General features: G+C 38.2%; 1 protein-coding gene across 4 annotated transcripts in view; it reads left to right on the forward strand.

Annotated features, from left to right (window-relative positions):
- The first annotated feature begins 3,732 nt into the window (after nucleotides 1-3,732).
- Nucleotides 3,733-12,548, forward strand: part of EIF4ENIF1 (eukaryotic translation initiation factor 4E nuclear import factor 1) — a 51,761-nt gene continuing 42,945 nt past the window's right edge. The window contains exons 1-8 of one of the 4 annotated variants that reach the window (XM_053702021.1): nucleotides 3,733-3,877; nucleotides 4,437-4,555; nucleotides 8,505-8,578; nucleotides 8,671-8,798; nucleotides 10,156-10,448; nucleotides 10,546-10,747; nucleotides 11,225-11,391; nucleotides 12,286-12,421. In XM_053702021.1, the coding sequence (XP_053557996.1) occupies nucleotides 4,466-4,555; nucleotides 8,505-8,578; nucleotides 8,671-8,798; nucleotides 10,156-10,448; nucleotides 10,546-10,747; nucleotides 11,225-11,391; nucleotides 12,286-12,421 (1,090 nt within the window). In that variant the 5' untranslated portion in view covers nucleotides 3,733-3,877; nucleotides 4,437-4,465. The other 3 variants (XM_053702023.1, XM_053702022.1, XM_053702020.1) reach the window with 3 other exon arrangements.

Consider the following 12,548-nt stretch of genomic DNA (forward strand, 5'->3'; position numbering starts at 1 on the left):
ATTGTATGTTTGATACATATTAGCACAACCGGAGAAGTAAAACGATACCTAATGTCTCTCAGTAACAAGAAATTATATGCTAAGCTGCACTGTTATTAATGTAGCTTAGGTTAATACCAGGGTATCATTACATTAATGTATATAAGAAGGTATTTAAGATAATATACAATAAATATTATAACATATATGTCAGTACCGTTGATTTTTTGTTGACCAATTGCTATAATTATGATATTCAAGTAAACCCAGCACTAATATCAGGTTGCCACCTTAGTTGCCAAACACATATAGGTTGAGGTATTATGAGTTGTCAGTTATTCAAATTAACAAAGTGAGAGACTCGCATAACCCCTGGCTAAAGTAAGCCTCTTCTATAGCGGAGGCTATCATTAATATTACTTCTGGCTAATAAACATCCAACATTCACATCACCATCTGCAAAGGTCTCTACTATATCGGAGACTGTATTATTGTTAATCTGCTCAAATTTCACACACGCATGTATTCTATGATTTTAGAAGATATAATAGCGAGCGAGCGGCTAAAAGCAGTGAGGTACTATGACCTCGTGAACAATGCCCCTTGACATGTACAGTATAGGAAGAATTGCCAAAACTGGAAAAGTATAAACATTGGAATATAATGCACAGTCATAAAAAGTCCACGATCAGTGATATACAGATTCCAAATGAAATAATAACAAGTGGCAAGAATAGCTATAACCTCATGTTTATGATTATATAAGCCTCTTTTAGAATTAATAGGTCACTCTTGTACCATGGAATAATATACCTATACAATGGAGGCAAGAAAATTGAATCGCTAGTCACTTTTGGCTTTGAAGTATAGAACATTATAGCAAAAAACAAACAAAAAAACACATTTCACATTTCTAGGGTAACCATATAGAAGTGGCATGGAGATGAAATTATCCAACACCCTTGAGACCAGTCTTCCAAACATGCAATAGGAAATGGATGCCAATATAAGTGGTATACTGTACTCCCCAGAGGTAACGAGCAGTTAAATGGGTTAACAAATAATAAGGATTAGGGCTTAATACACAGTTGCCGCGGGGCTCATATAGATTACACTATAAGTGCCTGAAACTAATGCTCGCCAGTATATTGTTAACTAAGGGCGTAGGTTATAAGCATCTAAGTAATATACTGCAGGTGGCATAAGTGTTCTAATTTACTAATTCAGGATATAGCTAAGCTTCAAATAAGTATTATATAAAATCTCTAGAGAAATATCCTATCAGTCTGTTATCGTCATTACATACCTGTTATCAAACTTGTATAACATAATGGAAGGCAAAGCATGATCATAGGACAATGTTATATTATACAGTGGGAAAGGGAATGGAAAGAGGCCTTTAAGGGGACAAACAAAACATTGGTACCCAACTATTATATGAAAAGTACTCGTGCTAAGTGGGGTTGTTCAAAAGACAAAACAACTACATAAAAACAGTGCTGAAATAACGCTCCGCTTGTAACAGTCATCTAAACAGTCCCACCACAGCATGTAACCAAGTTAAATGTTGCACACAATGGCACTCACTGTTGGTTAGTATGCCAGTATGCAAGAGGTTAACTTTACGTGTAAGCAAGTAGAGCAAGAATTGAAAATTGCATGTCCCAGAACATCAACCGGCTAGTATGATAGCCAGATTAGACGACATTAAAACAAGTCATTTAGCCGACACCAGCCTTTACTAAAGAATGCTCCATTTGTGAATAAGCGTGTCCATGCCTCAGCTGCCTGTCATGTAGGATTGGAACCTGCTCCCTTCGTGCATTTATAAATACCGTTGCCCGCTGGTGGGTAGTTGGTGCGGCGGGGGCTGCTAGGGTTGATATGAGAGAATGCTTATTGTCCCAGATTTGGGTTTCTACCCTGCAGTACTTTAATGGGGATATGGGACCCCATACCTGTTCAATGCGACCCGGTATGAGAATGGCTCCTGAGTTCCTTGCTGTACCTTTAACAGGGCGATGGGCAAATTCTGCAGCGATCTGTAAGATCAGGGCCTGTTTGTCTGTTTTACTCTCCTTAAGGGGTGGTGTGGTTCCAGCCGTGTACAGTGTGTTATACCTATGCTGTACCTCTGCAATCTGGGTTACTGAATCTGGATTACAAACGGACTGCTCAGACTGATCAGAGGAGGTCCGGCATGAGACCGCAGTCTGTGCATATTTGCAGGAGGCTTGCTGGCCTGCTTCCATCATATCACAATGAGAATAGGTAGGAGGTGGCGAGTGTCGAGACCTTAGGTAATCACCATTCATATGGAGCTCCCTATCTGTAGCCCATATAGTAGGTATCGGGTCATTGGGTGGATTCTCTCTTTCACAGCTTGCTATGCTGGAACCGGCTGCAGATGCATCGCGGCTGAGGATGGTCTCCTTCTCGCTTTCAGCGATCGGGTCCAAGACTGGATAATCCTTTTTCGGAGGGGTCCTCTGTGGTGAGCGGTTTGAAGGTAAGTCAGCTGGCTTCACCCCAGGATCGCTTGCGTGTGCCGCCGGATCAGAAGTGGTGTGTGAGGCTTTGTGTGAGCCCTCGATCATAGAGCCATTTAGATGATCGTCAATTCGAGTGAGATGATAGTGTAGGAGATTCTCAAGTTCTTTGAAGAGCTGTACCTCCATACTGGTTGTGACTGTTGAAAAGAAGTCCGCAATGTGTAGAATTTTAGGTGAATGTAGAGGACTCAGGCCCTACGCAACAGCAGTATCCCAAGGGTATACCACTGGGGGGTTTAGAATGAGGCCTTAACCTCAAAGTTAGCTCCGGATTGTTGAAGCTGGCAGCAAACCCTAATAAAGGAACATCATTTAGGTGCTGTTTATATCCTTAAACAAATATCTGCTGATTAAAGCCTGGATGGCTGCTGGTTCCAGAGATAATTTGTAGATAATATGGGAATACTGGAGCAGCTCACAACAACACGACCTATCATGGCCGCCGCCCGGAAGTTCCCCCAGAACGTACATTTATTGGCGAGAAAAACTGTATATGTGCGAGTACAGTAAATGAGTAAGAGGAAAATTACAGCTAAACACAAGCATCACAGAAATGTAAAAATAGCCCTGGTCCTTTTAACGGTAAGAACATTGAAAAGTGGTCCGGTCACTAAGGGGTTAAAAATTATGTTCTATCCAAATCTTGAAAGAGAATTTTGGGATGTTCTGTCCCTTTAAGTCATTCAACTTTACAATCACTTCAACATTGAGTGGACTAGTAACTTTTTCCATCTGGGCTAGAAGCTTTTAACCCCTGCCTAATAAACCATAGTGATATGTGTGTGTGTGTGTTCATTGTTATATATCATAATACAGTTGTGAAAAACTGCAACATCACTAATCTGTAAATATTCATCACTTCTGTAAAGTGTTTAAATAAGAAAACTGCAAGCACACGAGATAAAAACAAGCAACAGGATGGTGCATACTAACCATTAACAGGCAGTTTAATATCCCTTTAATTCATAAGGCAAGCCCTTACATGGGGAGCTCTTTACAGCGACTCACGGCCACTGCTTAAATATGCGGGATGGAAACTGTTTATTTGAATTGTTACTGATCCCAAACCACGTCTCTCACAAACACAAATACAACAGAAAAGTGGAAAACTACACGCAATCAACTCCGATAGAAATATCATGTGATACTCTCTGAACCGCCCAGTGACGTCAACATTTGACGTTTAACGCCCGGGGTCCTTCTGACGTAGCTGTCCGTTCTTGCCTGCGCCGACCGGAAGACGAACGCAAAATTCTGTGCCGTCTTCCGAAAGCCACTGAGTAACCTGGGCCCCGGAGCTCCCAGCAGTGTTGGGGTAGCGGCAAACTAGGGGAGCCGCGGGGCCGGTACGTAATCGTGCGTGCCGTGCGTCAGGCGGCGTGAATGCGCGGCATAGGGTATTAGAGGGAGGGGGAACCGGGAGTTAGTGGGGGCGTGCCCAGGTGAGTTTTTGTTGTTTACTGAGCAGGTGGTGGGGTCACTTTTGATTTGGGGCCTTGTGTCTTAATTGGGTGTTGATGTACCGGCTCCCTTTGTTTGGGTGTAGTGTTACAATTGCAGTGTCCTCACTCTTCCTGTTGTACCGCTAAGTATGTGGCATCCTTGGATATGCCTGTTTAGGGATTTGCTTGTGTTTTGGTTTAATTCAGTACCTTGTCTTTAATAGGACGGTAATTTGTATTACCTCATGAGAGTAAGGGTATCCTCCAATTAACCCACTGGTTGCCAGGGAGGGCTGTAAACTCATTGTGTAGGTGTTTGATAATTACATAGTTTTAAAATTACGTTTGAAATTCTTCTAGTAGCAATGGGGTTCATATAATTTATCTGTTTTACCCTCTAGTAGTCTTATTTTTCTCCTCGTGATGGTCTCTGGAGTTTGTTTTGTGAATTTGTTTGTGTCAGGTGTTCAGTGGTTTTCTGGGCCTCTCAGCATGGATCATAAGGAAGAAACAGACAGCAGGGACTATCTTGGTGACATTCGAAAACCTACCCGCAGCAAATCCCAGCACTGTTATACTAAGGTGGGTGATGTTTGAGGTTTATACTTCATTCTTATTCATTAGACCACAGCCACACCTGTGTAATAATTATCCCGTTTAGAAGATCAGTCTGCTGTAAACATAAATGAGCAACTGTAGTGTAAAATCCTTTCACTTGAATACACTAGACTGCATACAACATTGGAGATGTTGCAGTTGTTTACAAAGTTACCTTACATGATCTGCCAGTCAAATGTCACTGATTACAATGCTACCAGGTACATCTGTTTAAATTAACATCCAATATTATTTGTTTAAAGGAACCTGAAACCCAAAAAATTTATTTCATATTTCAGATAGAGTACAACTTTCCAACTTACTTATTTAATCTGCTTCCTTCTCTTGCTATCCTTTGCTGAAAGGTTTATCTAGGCAAACTCGGGGGCAGCAGATAACCTAGGTTCTAGCTGTAGATTGGTGTGTATGTGTGTGTATATATGTATGTGTATATATATATATATATATATATATATATATAATGTGTGTGTGTATATATAATCTCACCCATGTGTTCAGTTAGAAACCATTAGTGCATTGCTGCTCCTTCAACAAATGATAACAAGAGAATGAAACAGATTAGATAATAGAAGTACATTAGAATATTTAAAAATTAAAGCATTATCTGAAATCATTAATACACATGGATCAAGCAGGATTCATGATGGGAAGGAACCCGGTGAAGAATTTACGGAAAACTATGTTGGTCATTGACCACTTTTGGAATAGATCAATAAGGAAAAAGTCCCATAATAGAACAGATTTAGCTCTACTTACAGTTGACGCTGAGAAAGCATTTGACTGTATAGTATGGGACCATCTGTTTGGTGCGCTTGAAGGATTTGGTTTACAAGAAACTTTTACCAATTTATACGTGTAATAGATATTGACGGCAGATAAGAGCCATAGGCCCAGCAAGTCTGCCCGACCTTACCTAACAGTATAAACTTATCTAGTTCGTAGGATAGCCCTATGCTTGTCCCATGCATTTTTAAAGTCCCCCACAGTGTTTGTTGCTACTACCTCTTGAGGAAGTTTATTCCATAAATCAATCACTCTTTCTGTAAAGAAGTGCTTCCTCAAATTACTCCTGAATCTACTACCCTTTAGCTTAAGCTCATGACCCCTTGTTCTTGAATTTTCCATTTTATGTAAAATACCCACAGCCTCAGTTTTACTAAACCCTTTAATGTACTTGAAAGTTGCTATCATATCAGATCAGGCTCCATCCTCTGCTATCATTGTTAATGGTGAGGTAACAGATTTATTCTGCAACAAGGTACACGCCAAGGTTGCCCCCTTTCCCCTTTACTCTTGAACTTGTCACTAGAACCTCTTGCGATTTTGCTGAGTAAAGAGTTAAAAGGGATTAAGTTAGGAGACAAGAATCTTGTGACTTCGCTATTTGCAGATGACATTTTACTTTTTTTTTTTTTTTAAGTAATACTAAACAATCTATACCCCATTTGTTACAGATCATTGAAATTTTTAGTTCCATCTCAGGTTACAAAATTAATTGGGGGAAATCAGAGCTGCTTTGGATTTATAAACCAAAGAACCTCATACTCCATCCTTTCAAAGAAGTACAGGAAATTAAGTATTTAGGTATTTTCTTGAGCAAGAATCCCTCACAATGATAGCTTAAATTTCTCGAAATGTTTTACTATGTTTGAGAGCAAACTATTAGCATGGGACAATTTTCCTATTTCATTGTCGGCGCGTGTAATGTTAATAAAAAACATCCTATTCCCAAAACTATTATATCTACTTCAGAATCTACCTTTTATTACTTCTGAAGAAAGATATTGTGTGTGTATATGTGTATGTATGTATATGTATATGTATATATATATATATATATATATATATATATATATATATATATATATATATATATATATATATATATATATATATATATATATATATTCATATTCTCTATCTCTTGCAAAAAATATCTTCTAAATTTTTATGGCATGGGAAGAAAGCCAGGATTTCACTTGTTATATTATCTTTCTTTAAGACACATGGTGGATTGGCTCTTCCCAATATTCAATTTTACAACTATGCCACACTTACTAAATTTGTGCTGGGCTGGCTATCAGAAAAGGAATATGTCTCTTTTTTTTTTTTTTTTTTTTTTTATTATTTAGAATCACAGCTGATAGCTCCATTTTCACTTAAATCAATGATTCATATTCCATTTGCAAGATTACCAGTAAATGTGTCACATTTGTACACTTTTGTACATAATCCTGGCATGGCAAAAAGTTTGCTCTGAGATTCAAGTTAATTTTCGTAAATCAGAGTTTTTACCTTTGTTAGGGAATCCAGATTTTCCACCTGGGCTCATGCATGAAGTTTTCTCTATATGGGCCAGGAAAGGTCTTAGAAACTTAAAGGACATTTGTGTAAATGAGTCATTAACGATAATGACCTTTACAGAGTTAAGATCTAATTTCAATTTACCAAAAACCTCTTTCTATGCCTATCTTCAGACTCGGCATTGGATTGGAACACTACGTGTGGAGACTGGGACCAACCTTTCTTTTGGGGGTTTGGATGATATTATCAGACTATCATTGTGGGAAGGTTACTATTTCACTTCTCTATAATATGCTTATCAAGTATCATGGGTTAATACACATTGATAATTTAGTGAGGAAGTGGAACAAAATTCTTCCAAACCTTACTAAAGAACATATTCTCCAAAGCTTTAAGCTAACCGATCAAACTCTGGTCTCTACAGACTGGAGGTAATCGCACTTTAAATTAATACATTTTATTATATATCACTCCAAGTAAGATGACAAAATGGTATAAAAAAAAGCAGACAACAGTCCGAAATGTAACTTCATTGATGCAGATGAAATGCATTGCTTTTGGACCTGTCCTAAAGTTTCACAGTTTTGGAGTAAAGTCTGCTTTTGGATAAATAAGGTATTTGCTAGTAGTCTTATTCTCCGGCCAAGACATATTTTCTTTCTTCTAAGTCATGATGAACCATATAAGAACATCAGGCTTATAAATACGGTAATTCTAGTTGGACGCAATGTCATCCTTGGAAACTAGAAAACTACACAGGAACCTAAATTTAAGGAGTTTGTAAATAAAATTCATAATCAGATAATATTGTAACGATTCAGTTTGAGAAATCCCAATGACAATCAAATACAAAGATGTTTCCTTAAATGGGAGAAAATAATATTAACTCTACCCTTAGAGGCTCAATTACAATTAATTGCCCCATTAAGGGAATCTAGTTGGTTTATGCAACAAGTGGAACTCGGTTTATTTTCATCTAACTGGCAAGTATAATTGAGCGGAGGGGGGTTTTCTTTTTTTTTTTTTTTTTTTTTTTTTTTATTATACACCAAATAAGCTTCAATAGGTGTCCAATTATTTGTGCTGTGGTTTTTTTTTTTTTTTTTGGTTTTTTTCCCCTCTTTTTTTTCCTTTATTTACTTCCTCCTTTTTTAGGAGGGTTTGATACATAATTAGAAATGTATTTTTCCCCTAATATGTATTTATTGTGATAACTCACCTCCTTTCTTTTTTCTGTACCCTGAAATATTTCAATAAAATTTGAGAATGTTATTTAAAATTATATTCTCTATCTGAATCAGAGAATTTTTGGGTTTCATATCCCTTTAAACATGTAATTTATTGCAGGGGTTTAAAACACTTCAGTTAAGCAGGTTGCCATTGTTCTGTTCGAGACATGGTTGTCAGTGTATTTATGTGTTTAACCCTTTTGCGATAATGCAACAATAAATTTCTCTATGGTGTCCCTTTAATATACTGCATGGTATACCAAGTTCTGTTTGAACACCTAGTTGTTAATTAGCTGTCATCTTCTAAACTTTAGAAAGGTTTATGAATTGTTTCTGTTTTGTTTAATGAAATTCATGTTTAAAATATTGTGCTTTTACAGGAAGAGCTTTTGGATATAAAAGAGCTGCCACACTGTAAACAGAGGCCTTCATGTCTTCTAGATAAATATGATAGGTATGTTCTGTGTGGTGTTAACCTTATTTTAGTTATTTTTATGATGCTTTTTTAAGAACATATACATTTACTTGTTGCCTCTTTGCATACAGTGATGGTGTATGGGACCCTGAGAAGTGGCATGCGTCCCTTTATCCGACCTCAGGACGTAGCTCTCCGGTGGAAGGCTTGAGAAAAGAACCTGATGTAGATAGGACGTCTCTAAAACGCAGAATAGCAGGTGAGATTGTTGTGCATTTCAATTTGTGCTCTGTCCTGTGTAAAATCCTAGTTGGTTTTTGTTTTTTTTTTAGATTCTATTAGTTTTAGAGAATCATTGGATGACTTATAGGGGCATTAAAGTGCTATAGAATAGGCATGTGCATTCCGAAGGTGGCATTCAGCTCTTTTCGGAGCCAGTTTTTTCTTGTCCAGATCTAAGTGTGTTGCACTTCCACAAGAAGAAATCCGGTGTCTAAGGTAGTGAATGACTGCTGCCTTCCACATTCGGAGGCTTCCGAAACCTTTGTATCTATCTCAATCTGATATATACACAGCATTGCCACAAATTTTTGTTTTCTGTTTAGAAAGTCTCAATGCTATTAAACCCCTTTTTCCACGTCCACCTCATGTTGGTCCATGCATGTTTTTACTTGATATAGGTGTAAGCTTTGAAAGTCTCGGTATTCATGAAGTGGGATCATTTTTATTACATATCCTCTAGGGATTAAATCCCAAATAACTGGTAATTGGTTAGCAATTACAGAATTGAGGGAATCAAGAGGACATCCTTGCTGCTTTGAGTGCAAAGAAAATGAAGACACTAGAATCTAGTAATCTTTAAAGTGATAGTAAACCCAAATTGTTTATCTTTCCTGATTCAGAGAGCATGCAATTTTCTAATTTACTCCTGTTATCAAATTTTCTTCTTTGTATCTGTTTGAAAAAGCAGAAATGTAAGCTTAGAAGCCGGCCCATTTTTGGTTCAGAAACCTGGGTAGCGCTTGCTGATAGGTGGCTACATTTAGCCACCTTTGAGCAAGCGCTAGATATATTAAATCAATAAAATCTAAATCCTCTCACTGCTAGAAAGGGTCAAGCTTCACCAAACTACATTTTAAGGGGGGTGGTCACCCATGGGTATCAACTATAGGTGCCCATACCTTATTTAAGGCTCCAGTGGCTCCCTGGCACCATAGTTTGTTGAGCCTTAATTTAGGTAAACTTAAAACCTATGGACAGCATAGACAAACCATTATTTGTAAGCTTCCAAAGTTAGGAGACTCTGTACTAAATGGAAATTTATTGCAATTTATACAGTATCTCACTGAGACTTACAGCTTCTAGAACTTTTTCCCTGGTGCCAGTCTTTGGGTCTAAAAAGTTCATCCCTATAACACCACAGTTCTTGACTATAAGATGGCAATTCCTGCTGTGTCTCTCTATTTGTGATGCCAACCTATATGATATTCTGGTGGATTAATGTTCCCTGGAGGTTTTATTAGAAATATTTTTCTAATTTTATATTTTTTTTTAAAAGGCATGTGCTGGAAATCTAGCACTCTATATTATGTTTGTGTTCTTGTTGTTGACTCTAGACCCAAGGGAACGTGTGAAAGAAGATGACTTGGATGTAGTCCTCAGTCCACAGAGGAGGAGTTTTGGGGGTGGGTGCCATGTTACAGCTGCTGTTAGCTCACGTCGAGCTGGAAGCCCCTTGGACAATAAGGAAAATGAAAGTCTACGTCTTATGGGTAACCGTAGGATCGGAAGTGGCAGGTTAATAGCTGCCAGAGGGTTTGACCGTGATCTCAGAGGGGGAGAAAAGGACCTGAGAGAGTCACGTGAAGGAAGGGATAGAGAAAAGGAGTACAAAGATAAACGTTTCAGGGTGAGATGTTTTTGCTTATCTCCTATAACAAGGCAGCAAATTAGCACACTTGTTTTCAATTCTTAGTATGCTGACTTCTTGTTAAATTTAATCACAGAGAGAGTATGGTGAAAGTAAGCGTGTGTTTGGAGAGCGACGAAGGAATGATTCTTACACAGAGGAGGAACCGGAGTGGTACTCTGGGGGTCCTACTAGCCAGTCTGAAACCATTGAGCTTACAGGTTTTGATGACAAAATACTGGAGGAAGATCAAAAAGGGAGGAAGAGAATACGAAAGCGGACAACCTCTGTCAAAGAAGGTAGGACAAATAAAGTTTTTCTGTTTAGATTGAGTGCACTGTTATGTTAACACCAATTCAATGTCTAGGAGATTATGCTGGTAAGTGGCAACCAGTGTATGTGCATGTGTGTTGTGGTGTCTGATTTTTTTTTTTTTTTTTTTTTAAGTTTACACTTATTTTGTCAATATCTAAAGTTTTAAATACTTGGTGTCTATAAAACAATGGAAGCTACCATGTTGTAACTTGGATTACCTTCTCTGCTGTGGCCAATTAGGGACAGTTCAAATAGCTGTGTGGAATATAACTGCTCTGCACTTCCATTTCTCACAGGAATTTTAAAAACTCAAATTCAGAATTTAATTACATGAAAAGGGGGACAAAATAAAGTGTTGTCCCTTCAAGGTGATTTTTGTGTGTATGTGATTTTCTTTCCTAATAGATCTGTTGATTTGATATTTTAGCATTTTATTAATTTCAAATTGTTGCTACTCCCAGGGATTGAATGCAATGGAGGAATACTGGAAGAGGAAGTTGCACTTCCCCCTGAACGCACAGCAGACCAGGAAGTGCCTCAAGAGGCTGTTCTTCCAGAAACAACACCTGGTGAATTTGACTTTAATGAGTTCTTCAACATGGATAAAAGTGTGCCCGGCCTGGCATCGGTGAGTCCTGTGAAGAGGGTGGCACTTGGTATATTATGGAAGCACCTTCCTAGTTTTTTTAAAAAAATATTTAAACATGGCTGGGGGAAGAGTCTGTTCTATTTAAAAAATGTATTTAATATAAAAAATAGAACGAGTAGGAGAGATGCTTCCTGGGTTTGAGTTGAATTTGCTCTTCACATATGGTGTCTTTACACTTCTGGTGGAAACTCACGGGTTCTGTATGCATGTAGGGTGTTAAAACCTGGCCTGATATCTCACTAAATACTTTTTGTTACTACTCCTCAATTGCCACTAGCATGTACTAAAGATATTGAGCACAGGTACTTCCTTTTATGCAAATAGGCATATATTCACTTCATTATATTGTGTTGTAAGTTGTTCCATTTCTCCTAGCAAAACAAATTGACCATCAGTGTAGATGGTAAGGATAGATATACTTTTTTTTTTTTTTTTTTTTTTTTTTTTTTTTATTATTATTAATTTTAATTTTTTGTGTGCAGATTAAGATCTGTGTGATTGTTTTTCGATTGAGTATTGTATGTGGCTATTATTTTTTTTTCTCAACCTCTTTGAGTGGATGTTAAGATGTATTTTGCAGTGGCTGCTAGTTTACTGTGAGAATTTTGGTATCTTAGCTTTGCTGAACCCCCAGATCTGCTGGCCTCTTATTTGTCATATTGTGACAAGGCCAGTCTTGTTCCCCATCTGCCAGTTCTCTTTGGGTTGTTGATGGGTAGATTCAGAGTCGTAAAGCTGCAGCTCGGGTTCACACCAGATGTGCCGCACCCCCAGAGCAGTTCCATCTTTGGCAAGTAAGTGTCTCTCCCTCTCGTGATCAGACTCCCCAAAGCCATGGGAGACTGAGCATTACAGTTGTTTTCTGTTCTGTAGATGATAGAGGATGTGTTGGGAGAAGGATCCGTATCTGCCAGCAGATTCAGCATATGGTTCTCCAATCACAGTCACTCTGGAAGTCGCTCCAGCAGCTTAAGGTCCACTCCCCACGAAGAACTGGAGAGGCTGGCAGGTAAAATTGATCATAAGGGCGATAATTAAGTGCAGACTTGATTGGTGTCTGCAGTGCAAGGAAAGGATTTCATTCTGGATGTTGGTCAAACAGATTAAGGAAAATGTGTACTCCAAAGTTGTTGTTT

This window comes from Bombina bombina, chromosome 2 (genome assembly GCF_027579735.1).
Source record: "Bombina bombina isolate aBomBom1 chromosome 2, aBomBom1.pri, whole genome shotgun sequence".
NCBI classification, from domain to species: domain Eukaryota; kingdom Metazoa; phylum Chordata; class Amphibia; order Anura; family Bombinatoridae; genus Bombina; species Bombina bombina.